This window comes from Sorex fumeus, unplaced genomic scaffold (genome assembly GCF_029834395.1).
Source record: "Sorex fumeus unplaced genomic scaffold, SorFum_2.1 ptg000122l, whole genome shotgun sequence".
Classification (NCBI taxonomy): Eukaryota; Metazoa; Chordata; class Mammalia; order Eulipotyphla; family Soricidae; genus Sorex; species Sorex fumeus.
The window spans coordinates 15,908,986-15,933,835 of NW_026606179.1; the positions used below are offsets into that span (position 1 = coordinate 15,908,986).

Genomic DNA, 24,850 nt, shown 5'->3' on the forward strand with positions numbered 1-24,850 from the left:
ATGTGACTCAAAAACAAAAAACAAAAGAAGCAGGGTGAGGACAAATATCAGTGTGTACGTGATCTGGCATGGGTTGTCATCACTCAAGCAAGATGAGAAGAGTGATTATAATCAAGGTAATGGCAATGGAAGAATTAGTTACACAGAGTCAGAGTGAATGAGGCCAGGATGTAGTTCACAGGTAGAGCACTTGTCTTGTATGTATGAGATCCAGGGTTGATCCCTGGCACCCAAGAACTAAGCCAAGTATAGCCCTTGAGCACCACCATGTGTAGCCCCAAAACAAACAAAACAACAAACAAAATAAAGGCTGAACAAGTAAGTGAATAAATAATAAAAGAGTTATAATGAAAGGGTTTTTCAGTAAGGTAAGAAGTTAGAGCTATGTGAAGTGAACAAGCGGAAACAAAATCTTTGAAGGTGATCTGTGAACTTAAAACCTGGTATCCTGATTTTAGCTCCTAAATACCTTTCTCTACTTACAAGAACCAAGGTACCTTGAAGAAATGGTGACTTCAGGACAGGAGCAAGGAAAGAACAAAGATGAGCTGAGGGCCAAAAAGATGGTACAGCACGCAGGGCGTTTGCCTTGCACTCGCCAACCCAAGTTCCAGCTCTAGCATTTCATATGGTCCCCTGAGCACTGCCAGGAGTAATTCCTGAAATTCCTGAGTGCAGAGCTAGGAGTAATCCCTGAGCAATGCTGGGTATAACACAAAAACAACAACAACAAAAAATGATGAGCTGAAACACTGCATCACCTTTACTGTACGAATGCCCCTGCATTGAAGCAAGGTCCTGTGGCTGCTCAACTAGTTCCCTGAAAGAACAATTCCCTGAGATAAGTCCACAATAATGATGTACTCAGATAATGTAAAAAGTTTTGCCTGGTTATATTAAGATAGTTAAGCATATAATCAATGAATGTTGTTCTCCTCCTAATGATTGTAGAACTAAAGTAATAATCATAAAGGACAGTTGGGATTCTCAGTCCATAAGGCTGTTAGTCAGCACCATTCTCTCCAGTTTTTTTTCTCTTTTTATGTTTTTTGTTCAAACTCAATCGAACATGTGCAAGGCAAGTGCCTTACCTACTCCACTATGATTCCAGCCCTTTTCTCTTATTTCTATCTCATTTTCTTAATCCTCTGTGGTGCCTCTGCTTCGACCCTGCTCACCAGGGTTGGTCCCCGGCTGTTATGAAACAAATTCTTCATATTGCATATCCACCCCAGTCATCAAGGAGAGGTCAAATGCATGAAAGTCCGAGTAGGAGATGTGAAGTTCACTGAGGAAGGGGAAAAAAAATTCAAGTATACAAATAAACCCAGTTTGGCTTTTTTTTTTCTTTTATTGAATCACCATGAGATACACAGTTACAAAGCTGTTCATGATCAAGCTTTATAAATGTTCCAACATTCATCCCTCTGCCAGTGTGTATTTTCCACTACCAATGTCCTCAGTTTCCCTCTTGCCACCCCTCACCCCCAACTCCATGAACCCGTTTCTAATCCAACCTGTATTATAATGTTCCTCTGAGAACAGAAGCAAAGCACCTTGTTTCTTAAAGGTAGCCCTGTAATTCTCCATGGAGAAAGTTGATACTGCAGAGAACAAAGTGTAAATTACTTCAGGCAGGAGATCTTACCCAGTGAGACTACATTTCTATAGTTCTCCAGCATCATATCCACATACAAGTTCTTCTGAGCTGGCTTGAGGCAGTCCCACTCCTCCTGAGAAAAGTCAATGGCCACATCCTGGAAAGTAACTAGGCCCTGAAAACCAAAACACATGTAGCACTTGTGAAGATACAGAATCTGGAATAGTCTGAGGGTAAGGCGCTTGCCTTATATGTGGCTGACCCAGATTCAATCCTTGCTTCCCTGAGCACTGTCAGGAGTAATTCCTAACTGCAGAGCCAGAAGTAAGCCATGAGTACAGCTGCATATGACATTAAAACCCCTATTCCCCAATCAAAACAAAGAATTTAAATCAACATCTCGTTTGTACTAAGTACTCTCACCATCTCCTTCCTTGTTCAACATTACTGATCAGTTATCATGTAAGACAGAGCTATCACTCTGGACCTGTACCTGCTGGCCAACAGCAAGACAAATTTACTTCTTATGAAATCTTAGGGAATCCTCGGGGGAAAAAAACATTCACTGCCCTATGTAATCCTAAAGGCCTTGCAAAACATGCCTTCACACACAAACAGAAGCTGACAACCAGCAGTCCCAATTTTCTTATTTGTCTTATCTATGAAAGTAGGAGCCACCTTTCTTGCACAGCATGGACCCTCTGATGCCTTTTCAAGGAGGTACAGGATCTGGGCCTGGAAGTTCACATATATATCTCACTATGAGACCATACTTTCCTGTTGTCTTTTTGTTGATTGCAAATAAACCCACTTTATGGATGAAATAGGAGGCCAACAAGACAGTCACCCTCTCTTAGGGGCCAAGAAAGAACGGGAACTGAAAATCACACAGAACTCCAAAGTTGCGGGCCAGAACCATAATACGGGGGAGGACATTTGTCTTGCATGCACCAACCCGGGTTCAATCCCTGGCATCCCATATGGTCTCCTGAGCACTGCCAGGAGTAATTCCTGGGTACAGAGCCAGGAGTAGCCCCTGAGCATCACTCGGTAGGACCCAAAAAAAAATGAAAAAAAAGAAAAAAGAGCTCAAAGTTCTCCTAACAAGACTTTTGGAGTCTAAGGTCAGTACTTGGGCTGGACAGGCCTGTTCTGTCCTTCCAGCTCTGCCCTGCCCCCTCTCAGACTCATTTCCCTGTCCACACAATAGACATGCTAAGGGATTTCCTGCCATGCAGCTGTAAAAATTAAATGAGATCATTCATGAAGGATCTAAGGATAACAATGAGCATATAATCAGTACTCATACGTAGCTAGCATTTTGATAGCACAGTGGGTAGAGCATTTGCCTTGCACGCGGCCGATCCGGGTTCAATTCCCAGCATCCCATATGGTTCCCTGAGCACCACCAGGAGTAATTCCTGAGTGCAGAGCCAGGAGTAACCCCTGTACATTGGCGGGTGTGACCCAAAAAGAAAAATAAAATTAGAAACTAGCTAACTATATTCTTCTTTGAGTTACACTTTAATAGGAGAGCTCCATATTTTCCTCAAAAGCCTCTTTCTTCACTCTTCTATCACTGCTCTTGATAGGAGACTGAACATAAAGAAATTTTTTAATAATGCAGTCAATAAACTGAGTGGCTCCTGGAAGCATAAGGGCTATTTAGAACCATCCTGTACTGGACAGGAGAAACTAAGAAGTGGGTTCAGAGATGGTATTCTGTTAGGTAGAAAGTTTAAAGAAAATGAAGAATTCAAGTAAACTAAATAGCACAGTATTTAATGGGTATATAGCAACTTACGTCAGTCGTGGTTCTAGAATCACAGGAGTAATTAATATGCCATAGGTTTCCTCTACTGGAAAGCATAAAATCTAGAAAAGTCAGACCTGGAGAGGGAAAAAATAAGTTTTAGACCCAGTGTGCCAAAATGATCCTGTCCTGACCTTAGCTAACATAAGCTTTAATCTTCTCCTTTCCTGATTTATTCCCAATTCCCACACATTTATGACATTTAACACATTAAATTTAAACTCTGATGACAGGAACTTCAGCAAAAATACAGAGGGTAAGGCACTTGTCTTGCACAAGGTCAACTTGGGGTTTGATCCCTAGCACCCCATATGATCCCCTGAACCTGCCAGGAGTGAACCCTGAGCACTGTCAGGTTTTCCCCCATGTCCACCGCTAAAAACGGTCACGGTCACGGTCCTCCTGTTGTTCATTGCTTTGCTCGAGCAGGCCCAGTAACGTCTCCATTTTGAGACTTGTTACTGTGTTTGGCATATCGAATACATCACGGGTAGCTTGCCAGACTTTGCCATGCGGGCAAGAAACTCTCGGCAGCTTGCCAGGCTCTCCGAGAAGGGCAGAGGAAAAGAACTCAGCTCTGCCAGGCTGGCTGCACACAAGGCAAACGCCCTACCGCTGTGCTATCGCTCTACCTCCCCCACCAAAAAAAATAAAATAAATATATATATTTATAAATAAATAAATATATATTAAATATATTCTGATGACAAATCCCAAGAACCTTGAGCAAGATGCCTGGAGTGTCTGCTAGCTTACAATTAGAGTACTTAACTCCGCTTGCATCACATCACCTGTTCCTTCACCAGTGTACATTTGCCACCACCAATGTCCCCAATTTCCCTCCTTCCACTCCCAACCACTTGTTCTCTCTCTCCCTCCCTCTGTACCTCCCTCCATCTCCCTCTTCCTCTCTCTTTCTCCTCCCCCCTTGGTCATTACGGTTTGCAGTACAGATACCAGTACAGATACTGTAAGGTTATCATGTATACCCCTTTACCTACTTTAGCATTCAATTCTTGCCTAGAGCAATCACTTCCAACTGGCATTATCATAGTGGTCCCTTCTCTATCTTAACTGCCCTCTTCCCCTTCCCCCCCACTGTGACAAGCTTCCGTCGGTGGGCCAGTCCTCCTAGCTCTCATTCCTATTGTCTACTGTAATAGTCTCATACGATGTCTTTTATATCCCACAAATGAGTGCATGTAACTTAAAAGCCGGAACTTTCCTCAACTTGAGAAAAAGCCATAGGAACAAAGAAGCTATACAAAGAACACCTCAGGCAATAGCCTGAGCCCACGAAAATAATTTAATGCTCTCGAAACTGATTCCTGCCCAGTCTGGAGCCAGTTTGGCACGATGGGAAGGGCGCTTATCTTGCAGATGGTCAACCTGGGTTTGCTGCTCTGCAATCCACTCTACCCCCTTCAGGAATGATCCTGAGCACAGATCCAGGAGTAAGCCCTGAGCACTGCTAGGTGCGACCCAAAACAAAACGAAAGAGAGAGCGAGCACGAGAGAGAGTTGGTGTCCAACGAAAACAAACGCAGATACTCCAACAGGGCAGCGAAGCGACCAACGGTGCGCTGGAGAGGGGGTACAGAAAAACTCAAAGCATGTACCTCAGAACACCCCAATATAATAATAAAACAATAGCGCCCTCAGGGCCGTCGTGGCCAGACAGACCATGAGAGGCTGAACTCTGTCGTCGCGCCGATTTCGGGGGGCACTCGTCTGAAACTTACTCTCCAGCTAGGAATCGCCCCAGATCCCTAGTCCTAGCCCCGTCACCAGGAGCCTTCCAGAAACTTCCCCCGGGCAAACCTCGTACCTCAAAGCTACCCCTGCGCTCGAGGGCTGAGCCCCGAGGGAGGAAAGCCGGGACACAGCCCCGGGACACAGCGCCGGCCGGAGCCCAAGGCCACGGACCCGTCAGCCCGTCCCGGGCTCAGCCCCGCCGCTGTCACGCCGCCGGTCAGCATCTTCGGCGGCCGCCCCGCGAGCCCAGCTCGCTCCCTCAGTCACTTCGGACCCGCCGCGGGGCCTCCCACCCTCCGCCTCCACTCACTACCTCCTCTCCCGACCGACGGGTCGCACAGGGCCCCAGAACCTGGAGGACACCAGAAGGGGACCCCGAGACCGAAGGGAGTTTGGACCCTGAGGCAGCTGGGAACCCCACCAAGTTTCCTCAGTAGCCGGGAGCGCGGATTTTGAAAGTGCTCGCGAGAGGCAAACCCGGAGCGAGAAGAGACCTGGGCCCGGAGACTTCTGGGAAATGTAGTCCGCAGCCACTGAGGACCGAAAAGCAGGGCACCGGCGGCTGCGGGATACTCCCAGTATGCCATGCGGCTCCGCGTCGCCAGGGCGCCCTTTGCGATGCCCAACTGTGAACGCTAGACTTGGCTGGAAGGACTTGGTCCCCAGTTGGGGCGAACCTAGAGGCTCGGTTGTCTTGGATGTAGCTGTGGGTGAATGAAAAGATTCTCAGCAAAGGCTGAGGCTCATCCTGGGGTTCAGAGTGGGAGGAAATGGGGATGGGAGGAAACACAGATTGAGTGGTGGACATCACACACACACACACACACACACACACACACACACACACACACACACACACCCCAGACACAAATCCTAGGTAAAGTTCGTAGGAATAATCCCAACAATCGGGACTAGGAGTTTAGTTGGGTATGAGAGACTGGAGCAGAGTCTAACAGTTGGTCAGATGGGCAGGTATTGAATTGGGAGTGAATTTGGGGGTTCTGTTTGGTGTCTGGGATACTGTGTTTGTGGTGGGTTTTTTTGTATTTTTTGTTTTGGGGCTATAAACAGTAGTGCTCAGGACCTACTCCTGGCTCTGCCCTCAGGGATCACTCCTGGTGGCGTTCAGGGGACCATATGTTGTGCTGGGGATCAAACCTGGATTAGTTACATGCAAGGCAAGAACACTACTATTGCCCCCCCACCTCCACAAAAAAAAATACAGATGATGCAAGACAGAAATGAAGGTCCTGGGGAGCTATCTGCAGAGCTGAGATGATTCACCCTCCTCTCTCCCCAAATTGTGCACCTGCTCCAGCAACACTAAGCTGTGACCAGCAACTGTTTTCTGGACGTCTTTGTCCCCATGACCCCACCGGCACACAGACCAAATGGAGTCAGAAGTGAGGACAGACAGACCAAGATCAGAGACAGACAGCCCCAAGATCAGAGAGCTAAAACAGCCCTTCCCCAGCTCCATAAAACCCTTTATTTTTAATAACCCTTTTCTTTATTTGACTGGTTTTGGTTTGGTCGGCCAAGTCCTACAGGGCTTTTCCTGACTCTGTGCTAAGATTCACTCCCAATGGTGCTGAGGGGACCCTGTGTGGTGCCAGGGCTTGAACATGGGTCAGTGGAAGACAGGGCACATTCCCTAACCCCTGTAACTATCTCTCTGGACCCCAGTTATTTGTATGAGTCACAGACATCACCCAGTATGATTTTTTAATTACAGTTGTCTTTTATTTTCTGTCTGCATAAAAAGTAGCACCTCAGCCCCCAAGAGTCCAATGCTCACGACACCATATCTCCAGTAGGGAACTGAGCTGGGACAGCAGACCTGAGGAGGCATCCCAAAAGACACCTGAACTACATGTTCCCTGACTCCTCCAGGGATACGGGGCCTTGCACATGGATTTTGGTGGCAGCCTCATTCTCAGTTCTCGATTGCCCTTATCACTCACACTTAGGGAGAAGGAGTGGCTCTCTCAAGGACGTGCAGTGAACCCAGGGTGGAACTTGGGTCTCTCAGCTTAGAGTTTGAGTCCCTTCCAACATGGGACACTTCAATTTGCCTCCCCAAGACCCATCCATTCAGATGGTTCAATACACTCCCCTCTAGCCATTGGACAGTCAGGTTTGGGCCCGCAGTGATGAGACATGCGGAGCCTCACGGGATGGGGATGGAGCCGGCCCTTTCCTCCTGTCCCAATGAGACCCCAAGTCATTGCCCACAAATGGTCTCTCTGGCTCCTGATCAAGCTGCTTAATGGCCATGATCCCAGAGACTCGGAAACAAATCTCAGAACGCAGTGGCTTTTGGCAGTAATCCCTCCAGATTTAATTGTTAAAATTTCGGAATTTCAAAATCACGCAGCCACTACTGCAGCCACGCGACATCATATGTTATTCATAACCAGAACTAGAAAACAAATTGTCTGCTGTTGCCTTTTCAGCAGATCTGAGTGTTTGGGGTAAAATCCCAAATAATAATGGTGGGTCTGGTGTCAAAATATTGAATGTAATCAAAGTAGAGAGAGAGAGTAATGTGAAAATCATCTGCCCCACAGGTAGGGGGAGGGTGTGGAATGGGGGTATACTGGGGTTTTTGGTGGTGGAGAATGGGCACTGGTAAAGGTATGGGTGTTTCATTGTATTACCAAGACTTAAACCCAAAAGCTTTGTAACTGCTCTCACAGTGATTCAATAAATAAAATTATAAAAAATGAAAAAAATACACTCCCCTCTACAGCCCAAGATGCTCCTTGGGCATGTCTTCTGCTGTTCCTTGTTGAACATCTCTTCCTCGATGCCTTCTCAGCTCCCGTATATCAAGAGCCATCCCCCCGACCTCACATGCACATCATCTGTGTGTGGCTCACCACTGTCCTCCTGGACAGTTGTTCATGTTGGGCACTGCACAGAAGTTCTACACACAAGGAGGTTATTTTCACAGCAGGACAAACTTGTTACTTTGATAGGTAACTTTTCCCTTTTTTTGAGGGGCGGGGCATGCCCTATGGTGATAAGGATATGCTTCTGGCTCTGTAATCAGGAATTACTTCTGGTGGGGCTTAACAGGACTGTATGTGGTGCCAGAAATTGAACCCAGGTCAGCCACATGCCTGAAAGTATGATTTTTTTAAATTATTCTTGTTCTTTTGCTGAGTGCTCTGATTGACAATTAATTGCCATCACACTCCAAGAGATGGCAGTCAAGTCAAGCATCTTGTTCCAACAGTGTTGGCAGCAAAAAAAAAAAAAAAGTGTGAAAATGCAAATATTATCATCTAAATCATGTAAAATACCCGAGGCTTCTAAACAAGGAGATACTTTTCCACCTGATATACAGAACATCTTTTTATGTATTTAATTTTCAGTACATCTTTTATTTGGGGGAAGAGGGAGGTGCTCAGGGCTTCCTCCTGGCTCTGTGCTCAGGGTCCACTCCTGGTGGTGCCCAGGGGCCCCTATCCGGGGCCCAGGCTTAAAGCAGGTCAGGTCATGCAAGATGAGTTCCTTGCCCACTGTACTAATTCACTTAAACATGTTTGTTTGCTTATGGATTTGGGGTCATACCTGGCAGTGCTCAGTACTTACTCCTGGCTTTGCACTCAGGGATCACTCCTGGTGGGACTCAGGATACTATATGAGATGTCAGGGATTGAACCCAGGTTCAGTTGAACCTTCGTGCAAGGCCAGCACCCTACCTGATTGCCCTATTGCTCTGGCCCAATATTTTTTTTTAACCTTACTGCATATGATGATGCCTATTGCTGCTCATAGTTTCTCTGCTATTGACTCTACCAGACCAGAATGATCAGATTCCAATTAAAACCCACGTGTCTTTTCACTCAGTATAAATCACTGTGCCAGAACTTACACCCAATTACCATTAGTAATCTACAAAGAATGTTGGTGGGCGGAAATGAGTGTTACACAATAGTCTGCTCATTATAGTATTATAGAAATTGCTTGTTATTGTTTTAAAATGTCATCTCTATAAAAATATTATTCACTTCTCATGTCTTGTTACCTACAGATTGTTTTAAGATGTTAAAAGTGGTCTAGGGGTGAGGCTCAGTGGTAAAGCACATGCCTGGTATGGGAAGATGAGGGGTCCTTAGGTTCAATTCCCAACACTGCCAAAAAAGAGATAAGAGAAAATGCTGACTTTTAATAGTAACCCAATTTAACACATCAAGAGAGAAAATTGAACTCCTGGGGATAGCTCAGCAGTGGAGAACTTGCCAGGTAGGTGTGAGGTCCAGAGTTTGATCCCTGTCACCGCCCTACATACTAAAGCATCATCCAGCCACACCCCAACCATAAGGTCTCTGGTGAACCCTAGAACCAAATTATGACCCTCCCCCCTTGCAAAACCAACCAAAAAAGGGGAGAAGAAAGAGGGAGGAGAGGAGAATTGCATTTGGAAAATAGAAACCTACTATAAAACTATTTCCATCATCAAACTCAATTTTGCAAAGTATTAGGGACCAAGCCAGTGGGGGGGGGGGGGAAGCCCTGGATTTTTCTTGCATAATTATTTCAGCTGAACGGAGTTGGGATGGGTTACCTCCCTCCACCCCCCTCCCTGTTCTTCCAGGAGCCTGGCAGTCACACCCAAAAACTGCCTCTGGCACCATATAAGCTCATTAGCTGGCCATGATCCAGAGAATCATAAATAAATCTCAGGGGCTGGAGCAATAGCACAGCGGGTAGGGCATTTGCCTTGCACGCGGCAGACCCAGGTTCGATTCCCAGCATCCCATATGGTCCCCCAAGCACCTCCAGGAGTAATTCCTGAGTGCATGAGCCAAGAGTAATCCCTGTGCATCACCGGGTGTGACCCAAAAAAGCAAAAAATAATAATAATGATAATAAATAAATCTCAAAAGAGATCAGCAAGCTGCAGAGATGCTTCCGGACCCAAAAGTCACCATCCAGTTAAAAAATTTAACTCCAGCTGTATCACCCCATTCAAAATTTTAGAATTCCTGGAGCACGTAACCACGACATCTAATGCTCTACACCACTGATATTCCAGGTGTAGCACACCACATTGGATGGGTTGTAAAGTAGAACGCAACAAATCACGATTAAGAAAATCTTAGCACACTAGGCCTCACCTGTAATAAGATGTTAGTAATCTCTTATACAAGAGTTTAATGGCTCCAGGGTGAGATACAACAATCTTCACATACTTTCTTCTAAGGAAATCTTTTTTGATCATTTTTAGCAAATTATTCATAACAGCAATACAAAATAAATTATTTAGGGCCTGCAATTGGTGCGGGTTGGGTGGTGATTGGAAAAATTGGAAATAAAGATGATTGGAAGGTATAATAGTAGAGGAATTGGTGTTGGAATATTGAATGTGATAAATCATCACTAACAACCTTATAAAAATAAAATTTAAAAATCATCTTCAAATGTCAAAAATAGAGAGAAAGAAAGAAAGAAAGAAGGAAGGAAAGGAAGGAAGGAAGGAAAGAAAGGTCCAGACAGCTAGCTCAAGTAGAAGAGGACATGCCTGGCATGAGTGCATCAGAGTCTGGGTTCAATCCCCAGCTCCACGTGCCCCCTATCCCAGCTGGGCGTGGGCCCTAGAAACTGTCAGCAGGATCGTTATCATGATAATGACAAATGAAATCATCAAAAAAGGGAGCCTGGTGGAAGCTGGAATCTGCTGATGCTGACATGGGTTCAGGAATGCAGGACTTGCCCATGCCTTGGCTGCCATGAACCCCTGGGGGAACACCCACAGGCCAAAGCACGTCCCCCATCAACACCCTCCAGGCTTGGATCTGACTCAGCCCAACTCTGTCCCCTGAGGTGCTCAGAGAACCTGGGCATCTCTCCTGCCAGTTGAACTCTGTCTGCTTGGGAGGTAGAGGAAAGCACTGGAAAGAATTCAGATGTCCAGTTGGCGTGGTGGTGGTGGTGGTGAGGAAGGCAGAGGGGGTTGGGGAGGCTGATGTCAAGGCCTTATGTGTGGGAACCCTAGGAACTGAGACTGCTGGAGTGACCCTAGGCACATCGACTGGAGGGTTCCCCCAGGTTCCTCAGTAGTACTTGGGGGGCCCCAAAACTTGGTTTGGGGAAGGTGCAGGGATTTGGCAAGAGGAGGATTTGGGATGCTTTACCTGTGAGATTCCAGGTCCACTGTGAGTGTCCAAAGTGTCCAGTGGCTGTTAACAAACAAAATGTATCAATTTTCCTAGGGAGAGTTAATTTTGTTATTGTTGTTGCTGTTGTTTGGGGGACACATCCATGGATGCTCAGGCTTACTCCTGGCTCAAGAATCACTCCTGGTGGTACCAGGGAGGACCCTATGGGATGCCAGAGATCGAACTCTGGTCAGCCGCATGCAAGACAAGCGCCCTCCCTGCAATACTATCACCAGGCCCCTGCCTAGAAGAGTCTCTTCCAGATGATAAACTGCTTCCCAGCCAACTGGGGGCAGCAACTAGGTCTCGGCTTATGGTCCGACCTGCTCCTCAGAGTCTGACTCCAGACAGACAGGTGAGTGGACACAGACCCAAGGTCCTTGTTCAGGTCACAGCAACTGTGGGGATATCCAGCCCATTGTCTTCAGTGGGTCTGAGTCTGAATGTCCACGTGGCTCTTGTCCTGGTCAACGGACAACAATGTGTCCTTCATGTTCCCAAGAGGGGATATCACCTCTCCATCTATTCTCTCTCCTCATATTAAAAACACAGTCATGGAGCTGAAGCAATACTACAGTGGAGAGGGTGTTTGCCTTGTATGCAGCCGACCCGAGTTTGATCCCTGGCAGCCTGTACGGTCCCCTGAAACTGCCAGGAGTAATTTCTGAGCGCAGAGCCATCCTGAACACTGCTGGATGTGGCAAAATATAATTGCATTTTTGGCCCGAGAGACAGTACAGCGGGCAAGGTGCAGCCTTGCACATACCTGAACTGAGTGCAATCCCTGGTATATAGGGCCCCCCAAGCCCACCAGGAGTGACTCCTGAGTGCAGAGCCAGGAGAGATCCCTGAGCACTGCTGGGTGTGACCCCAAAGCAAAAATAAGGTAGGGATGGAGAGATGGTGCAGTTAAGGCACTTGCCTTCCATATGACCAACCTCCATTCAATTCATGCCACTGCACAGGGTGCCCCAAGTCCTGCCAGGAGTGATTCCTGAGAAGAACCAGGAGTAATACTTGAACATGGTAAAGTGTGGCCTAAACACACTCTGAGTTCATACTCCCATGGACATGGTCTCTGGGTGTCACTATCCATGTCCCTGTGTCCCTGTCTCTGAGTTTCATACGCCTGTGGAAATGGTCTCTGGGTGTCACTCTCTCTGTCTCTGAGTCTGCACGTTCATCAGTTCCATAAATCATTCATTCATCCAACTTCATAAACATCCTCAGGGCCTCTGCAGGGTTCCCATCCAGTGGGGAGACAGGCTAACCAGAGGACTCATGTGAGGGAGACAGAAAGGTGGATGATGGGGGTCAGAGGTCTAGAGGAGAAGTCATGCTTGATTTGGGGGGTCCAAAGATGGAACCCTGGTATTGGAGCTATGTGTCCCAGAACCTGCGGCTGTGGGTTCCAAGGAGGAAGGGAAGGGAAATCCAGAGGTCTCATCAGGAGTCGCAGAACAGAGATGTCCACAATTCATGCAAATGCTGAAGCCAATTCTCTGACACCCTCCTCCCTGTTCCCTGTTCCCTGTTCCCTGGGAATCCAGACCCGGGATTCCTCGTGACTATCTAGGTGGAGATCAGAGGAGCGCAGGGCGGGGTGGAGGAGCCCTGGCCGGCCGGGCTGCTCAGATGCCAGGGCACTGTGTCCTGTGACAGTCAGCTGGGCAGCAACGCCAGCAGGAGCAGCTCCACTACCCGTCATGGGTACTCCCTCCACCACCCTGCTCTGCCTCTGCCTCTGGGGGACTGTGCTCCACCTCACCCCAGCACGCGCTACGGAGTCCCCGGGTAAGAAGGGTTGGACCCACACTCCAGCTCTGAGGGAGGAGACTGAGGTCTTCTCTCCTGGATCTTAGGGAAGAGGCTAGGGGTCTGAGCTCTAAGGTCTGAGGGAGGAAGCTGGGGGTCTGGATTTCTGGGTCTTAGGGAAGAGGCTAGGGGTCTGGACGCCAGGGTCTGAGGGAGGAGGTTGGGGGTATAGATTCCTGGGTCTGAGTAAGGAGGCTGGGACCTGTGTTCCTGAGTCTGAGGGATTGAGGGGGTGGGACCTGGACTTTTGAGTCTGAGGGAGGAGGCTGGGGGTCTGGACTCTAAGGTCTGAGGGAGGAGGATAGGGCCTGAATTCCTGGGTCTGAGGGATTGAGGGGGTGGGACCTGGACTCCTGGGTCTGGAGGGAAGAGGGACCAGGAGCCTGAGGGAAGAGGCTGGGGGGTCTAAGAGAGGAGGCTGAGGGTCTGAGGGAGGAGGCTGAGGGCCTGGTGGGGAGGGCCTGTTTTGTTGTTTAGACCTCAAGATTGTGCCTCTCTTTAGGGGTCTGCTATGTGTTTTTAAAATAGGATTATACATTGCGCTGCCTCCACTGGTGCTTTCGCTCAAAAACCTCTTCATGCTACTAAATATGATGGGTTTCCTTGAGATGAAGGACAGGCAGAGCAGGTGTGAATCACTTCCCCCTTGTGTAAATCTTAGAGGCCTTCCGGGAGGGGGTAGAACTAGAACAGATTATTTTATTAAAACCAAGCAAATAAACAACAGAAACACCCAACCGGATAGGCAGGTGCAGTTTCTGGAGAGGTGGACAGCCATGGGCAGCATGGGCAGCCGCAGGAGCACCCGGCTGCCCTCCCTGCAGAGTGTGTGGCCAAGCTTTCAGGGTTGAAGCACACCTGTCCCTCTTACCTTTCCCCTGCTCCTCCCTTCAGCCCAGAAGTGTTACAGCTATGAACACATCTACTCTGGCCCCTTTGACCTCAGTGGCATGGAGTTCCACCACGTCTCCTGTCCCCGCGGATGCTCGGAGGCAGTCTTGTCCCTGGACACCGGTGAGGTCAGGGGTTGGTGAGAAAAGAAGGGTGTGTCTGGGATCAGAAAGAGACGGTAGGGGGCAGAGCTGGCTCTTGAGCACAGCCGGGAGGAAGAAAGGAAGGAAGGAAGGAAGGAAGGAAGGAAGGAAGGAAGGAAGGAAGGAAGGAAGGAAGGGGGAAGGAAGGAAGGAAGGAAGGAAGGAAGGAAGGAAGGAAGGAAGGAAGGAAGGAAGGGGGAAGGAAGGAAGGAAGGAAGGAAGGAAGGAAGGAAGGAAGGAAGAGGGAAGGAAGGAAGGAAGGAAGGAAGGAAGGAAGGAAGGAAGGAAGGGGGAAGGAAGGAAGGAAGGTAGGAAGGAAGGAAGGAAGGAAGGAAGGAAGGAAGAGGGAAGGAAGGAAGGAAGGAAGGAAGGAAGGAAGGAAGGTAGGTAGGAAGGAAGGAAGAGGGAAGGAAGGAAGGAAGGAAGGAAGGAAGGAAGGAAGGTAGGAAGGAAGGAAGAGGGAAGGAAGGAAGGAAGGATGGAAGGAAGGAAGGAAGGAAGGAAGGATGGAAGGAAGGAAGGAAGGAAGGAAGGAAGAGGGAAGGAAGGAAGGAAGGAAGGAAGGAAGGTAGGTAGGAAGGAAGGAAGAGGGAAGGAAGGAAGGAAGGAAGGAAGGAAGAGGGAAGGAAGGAAGGATGGAAGGAAGGAAGGAAGGAAGGAAGGAAGGAAGAGGGAAGGAAGGAAGGAAGGAAGGAAGGAAGGAAGGAAGGAAGGTAGGAAGGAAGGAAGAGGGAGGGAAGGAAGGAAGGAAGGAAGGAAGGAAGGAAGAGGGAAGGAAGGAAGGAAGGATGGAAGGAAGGAAGGAAGGAAGGAAGGAAGGAAGGAAGGAAGGAAGGAAGAGGGAAGGAAGGAAGGAAGGAAGGTAGGAAGGAAGGAAGAGGGAAGGAAGGAAGGAAGGAAGGAAGGAAGGAAGGAAGGAAGGAAGGAAGGAGAGAGGGAGAGAGGGAGGGAGGGTAGGAGGGAGTGAAAGAGAGAGAGAGAGAGAGAGAGAGAGAGAGAGAGAGAGAGAGAGAGAGAGCTGGAGCAGGTAAGGCCGGTAGGTAGCACAGCGGGTATGGCATTTACCTGGCATGATTGACCAGGAGTTCAATCCCCAGCATCCGATTGGTTGCCTGAGCATTAGGAGGAGTTCCTGAGTGCAGAGCCAGGATTAACACCTGAGCATTGCTCAGGGTGTGTCCGCCCCTCCCCCCAAAAAGAGAGGAAAGAAAAAGAGATAGAGGAAGAGGGAGATAGGGAGGGAAGGAGGGAGGGAGGGAGGGAGGGAGGAAGGAAGGAAGGAAGGAAGGAAGGAAGGAAGGAAGGAAGGAAGGAAGGAGCCAGCCAGCCAAGGGTTGGGGGTATGAAATAGGATAAAGGTAGAGAGAGCCAGATCAGAGAAGGGACAGGAAGAGAGGGAAAGGGATAGGGGCTTGAGAAGATGACAGTAAAGAGTTGTTAGAATTGCTGGAGGGGAGAGGTCAGGAGGGACAGAAAGCAGGAGGGAAGGAGTGAGGGGGGAAGAGTGAGTGGTGAGAAAGGAAGGTTGAAGGGAGGAGGAAGAGCAGAGGAGGGGCTGGGAATGGGGAGAATCCTAAAGGGAAGGGAAGGAGGAGGGAGAGGAAGGGGGAGTTGGGGGGCAGCCAGAGTGTGGGGCAGGACAGGTGGAAACTGTGGCACAGCAACACCCACCCCCTCTCCTGGCTCTGCTGCAGGGTACCGCGCCTCTGTGACCATGGTGCAGAAGGGCTGCTGGACAGGTCCAGTTACCGGTGTGATGCAGAGCAACGACTTGGCGCTGCCGCCTGACTACTCAGGGGTGTTGGGCTGTGGGACCGACTTATGCAACAACAGACTTTTGTCCCATGATGACATCCCCAACCTGAGTCCAGGTGTGTCACAGGACACGGTTGGTGGAAGGGGGTGGGGCAGTGGGACAGTCAGGGGTGTGAAGTTCCACCTGTCTCCAGGAGGAGGCATGGCCTCAGCGAAGCGCCCCCTGGTGGTATACTAAACAACCAGTCACCTGTGCATCGTTCAACCTGCACAACGGTCCCACGCTGAGTATGTGTCTGCTCTCTCTTGCCAGCACCCAATCCCCCAACGCTCAGTGGCACCGAGTGCTACGCCTGTGTGGGAACCCACCCTGAGGACTGTGCCCTGGAAAAGTCCAGAAAAGTCCAGTGTCACCAGGATCAGAGTGCCTGCTTCCAGGGCAACGGCCGAATGAACATTGGTGAGAGGCTGGGAGAGTGGGAGGATCTGGAAAAGGGGGTGCAGGCAGGGTGGGGGCGGGGAGCCATGCCAGACAGACCTGACAGGGAGGCATGGTCCATCTCTGAAGGAGGAGACGCAGCACTAAAGAAAGAAGAGGCACCGGGGGCCAGAGCTGTATACAGCAGCCAGGGCATCTGCTTTCCATGTGACTGACCTGGATTCAATTCCTGGGACCCCAAATGGTTCCCCAAGTGCCACCCCCCCTTAAAGAAAGGAAAGAGGAGGCAGGACTTTGGTCTGAAGGAGGAGGCATGACGCTGGCATGGCTCAAGATTGAAAGAGGTTCTGGAATGATAGCACAGTGGATAGGGCTTTTACCTTGCATGCGGCCAACCCGGGTTCAATTCCCAGCATACCATATGGTCCCCTGAGCACCGCCAGGAGCAATTCCTGAGTACAGAGCCAGGAGTAAACCCTGTGCATCGCCGGGTATGACCCAAAAAGCGGGGAATAAAAAAGAAGATTGAAAGAGGAGACATAACCTTGATCTGGAAGGAAAAGGCACAGTCCCTGCTCTGAAAGAGAAGGAATGGCTTTGGTCTGAAGGAGGAAGCATGATCCTGGTGTGAGGGAATAGGCATACTCTGTTCTGAGGGAAGAGGCATAGTCTGAGGGAGGAAGGTGGTACTGGTCTGAGGGAGGAGGGGAGGCACTGGCCTGAGAGAAGAGGGTGGCACTGGTCTGAGGGAGGAGGGGAGACACTAGCCTGAGGGAACAGGGTAGCACTGGTCTGAGGGAGGAGGACACTGGTCTGCGGGAGGAGGGAGGCGCTGATCTGAGGAGTGGAAAGCAGTCTGAGGACAGAGGTGGGTGTTGGAGTCGGAGGCAGCTGTGTCCCTGGGTGATGACCCTCCTCCATGTCCCCCCTAGGCAATTTCTCGGTGCCCGTGTACATCAGGACCTGCCACAGGCCCTCCTGCACCGTTAGAGGCACTAGCAGCCCCTGGACAAACATCGACCTCCAGGGCGCCTGCTGTGAGGGTCAGCTGTGCAACCGCGACGCCGTCAGCCAGACCTTCGAGCCCAACCCCGCGACAGGCAGCGCCCCTAGGCGGGCGCCCCACGCCCCCGCATTGGTCCTGGCAGTCCTGCTGGCCTGCGCGCCCGGACGCCCCCGCGCCCTCGTCTAGACCATCGGGACCCGGAGGCGGGGCACAGAGCACACGCAGCCCTCCTCCCAGCTCCGGCCCGCGCCCTGCGGCTCCCCGGGACCGGATGCCAGGCCCGGTGCCCGCTCCCCTCCCCTCCTGCAGCCCCGCCTGGACCTGTCCTGCAGGAGACACCGCAGGCCCCTCGCATCCCGGGGCGGGGCGCGCAGCCGCAGCCTGACCGGCGGGGCGAGTCGCCCCACACTAGCTACTCCGCTGCCGCACGCCCAGGCCCTGGGACCCCGCCCACCTTGGCAGCCGGCCTTCCTGACCCCCAGCCGCCAGCCCCTGGGCCGGCAACGCTGACCCGGACTTTGTGCGCATCTTGGTGACGGCCACCAGAGGGCAGTGTTGGGCCTCGCTGCAAGGCTCCCTTGCCCAGCCGACCGGCCTTCCCCTCTCTCTGCACCTGTTTCCTCACAGGAAAATGCAAAACACCCGCCGGAACCACAGTGGTTGTGGCCCGGGTTGAATGAGATAAACACCGAGAACCTGAGTCAGCCGCAGGAGAGGCCAGGAGAGTGCAGAAGTCTGCAGATCTCTGCAGATCTCGTGGCGGGAGAGCCCAGAAAGGTCAGCAAAACCCTCCACGCAAACAAGGGCACGAGTGGGTGTCGGTTGATTTGGCAGGAATCCCCTTGAACCCAGCAACGTTCTCCACTCTGATCAGGGATGATCTGGGAGACTTCCTGAAGGAAGTCACCCTTCAGCAAAACCCCAAAATGTTGGTGAAAGAGGAGTTGGCAGGAGAAAAGACATGCTGGGTGAACAGGCGCTCAGAGTCAAAAGTCCCAAGAGCGGGGGCTGGAGAGCGGGTAGGGCTGGCACAGCGGGTAGGGCGTTTGCCTTGCATGCAGCCGACCTGGGTTCAATTCCCAGCAAGCCATATGGTCCCCTGAGCACGGCCAGGCGTAATTCCTGAGTGCAGAGCCAGAAGTAACCCCTGTGCATCTCCGAGTGCGACCCAAAAAGCAAAAAAAAAAAAAAAGTCTCAAGAGCTCACAAATTTTACCTGGTTTGGGGGTGCAGAAGGAGTTGGGGTAACTCCCACCCCAGCTGGCTAGCCCTAGACAGCCCCAAAGACCCCCCCATGATCAATCATGCAGGTGAGCAAACTGCTCCTCACTCTTCTAGAACCTCCTGTAAAGAGGGGCCGGAGAGAGTACAGTGAGTAGGGTGGTCACCTTTTACACAGCTGACCCAGGTTCGATCCCCGGCATCTGTGACCCCTGCTAGCAGTGATTCCTGAGTGCAAAGCCAGGGGTAAGCCTTAGTATCATCAGGTGTGCCCACCCCCAAAAAAAGAACCTCACTTGGAGAGGTAGAATAGATGACCCTATCTCTGTAGCTTCCCGACACACACAATTTATTTTTGCACAAATCATCTGTCGTTCTTCACACCCAGTGCGACCCAGTGGGTTGGTGCTGAGGAGGCCAACAAGGTTCTCTTGGTTTGCTTCCAGGACTCAATAAACCTCAGCAAATTGGTTTGGCTTCTGTTGAGTGCTGGGGGGGGGGGGGGGCGGCGGGGGGGGGGCTATAGATGACATTGCTTTGTTCTTTCTCCCTTGCCACGAGGAGCTTAGGTTTATCAAGTTACACCCATCACAGTGCTCTGGAGTCACTTTCATTCCTTCCTTTAACTATAGCCACTTCTCTATGCTTTCTTCCCCAACCAGTTAATCAACTTTTCCCCTAATCAGAATCTGTTAGTTTGTAAAGGCAGATCCTTCCAGGACACTGAACTTGTATTGTAAGTTAATACTGCTTTTCTCCTATCCTTATGTCTTTTGAATAGTTTACTTTAAAGCAATGCCCTTTTTGTATAGATACAGGAAGACTGTTAATATTATGCTTTGTAACTTAGGATTTAATTGGCTCTGAATATTATTCACTCCCAGGCATCTGCTTTCTCGACATAAGCCTCAGTTGCCCTTGGTTCCTAACACCCCAAAAGCAGGGTCCCGAAGAGGGACTGAATGGACCCAGGGCAAGCTGTGAGCTACCCTGGCATCGAAATGGGTCAGGCCAAAGTGTCACAATTCTTAACTATAAGTTAAGAGCTTGATCATAGACAAATGCTGTCATGATCCAAAAGTAACGACGAGACTAGGACCCTACTAGGGATAGGAAAGACTATCTGGCCTGAGCACTGTAGTCTGAGATCAAGAAGGCCCTAGGAGAGCAATTCTATAAGCTTAAGGTATTTCTTACTGTATTTATACAAAATGATTTATATTATGTATGCTTATATGTTTGTTGGACAAGGAGAGGAGAAACACACCCAGGGGATTCCGTTCTAGGGTGGGTCGTCCTGCTGAGAGAGTATCTGTCCTAGAAGCTGCTTTCTCCAAGGGAAAGAACTTTACCTCTATTGATTGTGACCACACCTATGTGTAATTGTTACCCCAACTCCTCATGCTTTGGGATTTAACTAGACTGTAAGAGTGAGAAGGAGAAGGAGAAGGAGAAGGGGGATCGGGAAGGAGAATGAAGTAGCATGGGGGAGGAAGACGCAGAAGGAGAATCAGAGGAGAATGGAGATGGGAATGGAATAAACTGCAACTAGACCAACCAGCCTGGCCCTCGTTCCTTCCTTCACCTGCCCATCGCCATCAACCTCCCCGGGGTGGGGGAACCGGTGTGAGACTACCGAACGCTGGCAGTGGGAGAGATAGAGCCGCTGCTGCTGCTGGCTTTTTTGAGTTTACACAGTGGGGCAACATAAGAGTGCTGAGCGCAGAAGGGTGCACAAGCCTGAGGGAGAGAATTTGTGCATTGGTGGGGAGATACACTAAATGTGTTTTGGGCCACACCTGATGGTGTTCAGGGCTTACTCCTGGCTCTGTGCTCAGGAATTACTCCTGGTGATGCTTGGGAAAACTTATGGAATGTCAGAGATCGAACCTGGGTCTGCCACATTCAAGGCAAGCGCCTTCCCCTCTGTCCTATCACTCTAACCCCAAAAGTAAACCACACTTATTCTATGTGGTCTCCCTGAACAAGCCCCCAGAGCTGAACCCTTCACACTTTCTAACCTCAGAAGCCAATGTGCAAAATTCATTCTTAAAGCATTTCCAACCTGCCCTCAGCCATCAGAGGAGTGAAGGTTCAGCCTGTCCTCTGGTGAAGATGCTTGGCAGATTTCAAGGATCTCGGTAGTAAGAATGGACCCTGGGCAGCAACTGCCATGCCTGTCCAGTTGAGGGGTGCTGGGGTGGGGTGGGGCACAGAGAGTGGGAGAAGAAGAGAGGGGTGACTGTGGTAGAGAGAGACTTGACGTACTGGTGTGAGAGGAAGAAGACTCAAGGATGGGAACCAGAATGATAGTACAGCAGGAAGAGTTTTTGCCTTGCATGCGGTCCACCTGGGTTTGATCCCCAACATCCCTTATGGTCCCCGAGCACCACCAGAAGTGATTCCTGAGTGCAGAGCCAGGAGTAACCCCTGAGCATCACTGGGTGTGACCAAAAAAGCTGAAAAGAAAGAAAGAAAAGACTCAAAGATGAAGAGGGGGGCCAGGCACATGCCTAGCATGTGTGACGCCCTGGGTTCAATCCCTGGTACTGCAGGGAGTGGCCTGGAGGCCCCCAGAACAGTGGGGTCTGAGCAGTTCCTGGGGCCCCAATTGGTCAGGCCTGTGTCCTAGGGAGAGGTTCCTAATCCCTAAACTCTGATAGAGGTTATGCTTTTTTTTTTTTTTTGCTTTTTTGGGTCACACCCGGCGTTGCACAGGAGTTATTCCTGACTCATGCACTCAGGAATCACTCCTGGCGGTGCTCGGGGGACCATATGGGATGCTGGGAATTGAACCTGGGTCGGCCACGTGCAAGGCAAACAACCTACCCGCTGTGCTATTGCTCCAGCCCCGAGGTTACGCTTATTTTTTAAAAATAATCACTTGATCACTTGATATTCTGTTACTCATCGATTTTCTCGAGCAGGCGCCATTAATGTCTCCATTCATCCCTGTTGCATGCTGGCGTAGCCCAATGGCATCTGCTTGTTCTAGGAACACGAAGAGCTTCAAACCGATCATTCAGGGTCTTGATGAAGAAGTCTGACCATCTTATAGATGGGCGGCCACGCGATCTTTTGATGTCCCATGGAATCCAGTCAGTAATGGCTCTAGTCCAGCGGTCATCTTCAAATCTCATTACGTGTCCAGCCCATCTGATTTTCGATGTCTTGGCAAAAGAGGCGGCGTCCCTGATTCTTGACCGTTGATGGAGGTCGGAACTCCAGATTCTTTCTCTCATTTGAGTGAAGCGTGATACTCCTAGCATAGCTCTTTTGATTCCTCTTTGAGAGACCCAAATATCGTTCTCTTCCTGTTTTCATAGGGCCCAGGTCTCTGAGGCATATGTTAATGCAGGAAGAACAGTGGAATCGAAGAGATGTGCTCAGAGCTGGAGGTTCTTCATCCTCGTAGTTATTTCTTCAACGGTCTTGAAGGCATCCCAAGCCGCTCTTTTCCTCCTGCACAACACAGGTCATTCGTCATGTTGACTTCTCGACCTAGGTACACATAACTGTTGCATTCGGAGATGGTCAGTCCATTGAGAGTGAATGGAACATCAGGAACAAGACTGTTTCTCATGAACATTGTCTTTGTGAGATTCAGTTGTCATCCGACCTTTCCATACTCACAGTCAAAGTCAGTCAGCATTTGTGCTGCTTGGCTGATGTTTAGTGTTATTAGAATGATGTCATCAGCAAAGCAGAGGTGGTGCAGTTACTGATCATCTATCTTCACTCCCATTCCTTCCCATTCCAGTCATCGCATGATGTTCTTGAGGGTGGCACTGAAGAGTTTCGGTGAATTAGTATCACCCTGACAAAACCCTCTCTTGACATCGATGATCACTTCTTTGTGGAATGGTGAGATCCTGGTAGTGAATCCATAATACAGCTCACGGAGGATCCTGATGTATTGAGTTTGAGCGCCCTGATTGGCTAGGGCTTCGATGACCACTTCCATCTCAACAGAATCAAAGGCCTTCTTTAAACCAATGAACATTAGACACAGCTGCATCTTGAACTCCCGAGAAACCTCAATGAGCTTGGTTATCGTGTGGATATAGTCAATGGTGCTGAATCCTTTTTGGAACCTGGCTTGCTCGCATGGTTGTCCTTCATCTAGTGTTCTGCCAATCCTATTCAGGATGACTCGAGTGAACAGCTTGTAGATGACAGACAATAGGCAGATTGGGTGATAGTTTCCAATGTCGTGGATGTCTCCCTTCTTGTATAGTAGTACAGTCCTGCTGGTTTCCCATTGGGATGGAACCTTGCACTCAGACAGGTAGCATGTGAAGAGCCGAGCCAGTGTATTGATGAGTACTGATGGCAGGTTCTTCAGGTGTTCAGGTCTGACCTTGTCTGGGCCAGGTGCTGTTCGTTTCTTTTTTTTTTTTTAATTTTTATTAGTGAAACACCATGAGGATGGGAGAAGCATGCTGAAAGTAGACTATAGACCAAACATGATTGCTGTTCGTTTCTTTACCAACGAGATGGCGTGTCGGATTTCGGAAGGGAACGACAAATCCGTCCTGCAGAATTTGGTATGTGGGCAGGTGGACGTGGCTATCAAAGAGATCTGAGTAGAAGTCATGAATAATCTTCTCCATTGCCCTTCTGGAAGATGTGCTAGATCCATCAGGACATCGGAGGGCAGTCATCTTGGTCTTGTAGTTGGTTAAGGACAGGCGGGCGTTACGAATGCTTTTCCCGGCTTCTGCCGCATCTACCAGCACTGCTGCTCTTCTCTTTTTGAGGTCTTCCTTGATCGCTTCTCTGCACTGCTTTGCGAGCTCGGACGTTCACTTGCGGTTGCCTGAGGCATGCGCCAAGCCACGTTGGTATATAAGCTCAAGAGTTTTCAAAGACAGGCGTTTTTTTGTGGCTATCTCTATCTTGGCGTTCCTTGCACAACCATGGAGATGCTGAACCAGTCGATCGTATTCCTCATCAATGTTGTCAATGATGGTATCTTCCCATGTTGCCACAACAGAGCCAAAGAGCTCCCAGTTGGTGGTCGTTCTGGGAGTTCTCTTCTTAAACTTTGCATTCCTTTCTCCCCACTCTGTGAAGTAGAATTTTGCACGAAGGAGACGGTGGTCTGATCCCATTTGGAATTTTTGGGATAACAGCGACATCAGTCAGGCAAAACCATAATATAATAATATAATATATTATTATACATAATTAATAATATATCATTTTATAGATAATATAATATTGTATATGTTTTAATAGATAATTATATATAATATATTAAATAATATATTATTATTTTAAAAATAATAATAAAATGAAATAAAGACTTGAAGGTTTGGGAGTGGGAAAGTAGTAAGCAGTTGTTCCATTAACCAGAGGATGAGGAAGAGCTGCACACTTCCTGGTGGCTGGTGGGAATGATGAGTTCAGTTCACCGAAACTGAGTCAAAGTAAAGATACTCAGACTGGTGGGGATGTGGGGAATGGCAGGAGGGAAACTAGGGATATTGGTGGTGGGAAATGTACACTGGTGGAGGGATGGTTGATGTACTGAAACCTGATCATGAACAGCTTTGTGACTGTTTATCTCACTGTGATTCAGTTAAAAAAATAAAGACACTCAGATTTGCACAAGCCCCTCCCGGGGTCAATTCCACCCCAGTCCTGAGCTCTCCCCCTGGGACAGTGTAGGAGAGCACTGGATTGGGCAGGGTAAGGGTTCACTTCTCCCCCACCTCAGAAGCCCAGCAAGGACCCCAGGTTATTTCTTCTCACTCCCTGGCTGCAATATCCAAGTTTCCCCCCACCCCTTGTCCCACCCCCAGTCACCAGGCCAGTGGTGACTTCAGTGGTGAGTTCATTTGCAAGAGTGACTCAGGAATTCAAGTTGGTTATTGAATTCTTGAGGTTATTGAACCTCAGGGATTCTTTAGGTTACTGATCAACCCCAGTGGAGACTGACCTGGAGGAAACAGCCATGGGGGATAAAAATGGGTGGGAGGAACAAAGGGGTTCTGCCCTTGTCCACATGCCAGCACACAGGGGTGCACTGGGTCTGCAGGTCAGAGGTTTCCTGAACCCCCTTTGTACTGTTGTTGTTGTTATTATTGTCTTTTTTTGGTTTGGGGGTTTTTGGTTTGGGGGTTCACACATCAGGTGAACCTCTGGCTTTGTGCTCACAGGTCACTCCTGGAGGGGCTCAGGAGACCATACGGGATGCTGGGATAGAACCTAGGTCAGCTATGTGTAAAGCAAGTACC

The 24,850-nt window shown here is 49.4% G+C and overlaps 2 protein-coding genes across 2 annotated transcripts in view; one reads left to right on the plus strand and one right to left on the minus strand.

The window, feature by feature from the left end:
* Positions 1-17,795, plus strand: part of LYPD5 (LY6/PLAUR domain containing 5) — a 30,998-nt gene extending 13,203 nt beyond the window's left edge. Inside the window, exons 2-5 of the mRNA XM_056137108.1 lie at positions 14,048-14,167; positions 15,882-16,058; positions 16,256-16,402; positions 17,314-17,795. Coding sequence (XP_055993083.1) covers positions 14,104-14,167; positions 15,882-16,058; positions 16,256-16,402; positions 17,314-17,573 — 648 coding nt within the window. The 5' untranslated portion in view covers positions 14,048-14,103 and the 3' untranslated portion in view covers positions 17,574-17,795. The remainder of the gene's footprint in view (positions 1-14,047; positions 14,168-15,881; positions 16,059-16,255; positions 16,403-17,313) is intronic.
* The window catches only part of LOC130044373 (zinc finger protein 45-like), a 203,019-nt gene that overhangs the window by 26,823 nt on the left and 151,346 nt on the right, over positions 1-24,850 (minus strand). The gene's annotated exons all lie outside the window — the stretch shown is intronic.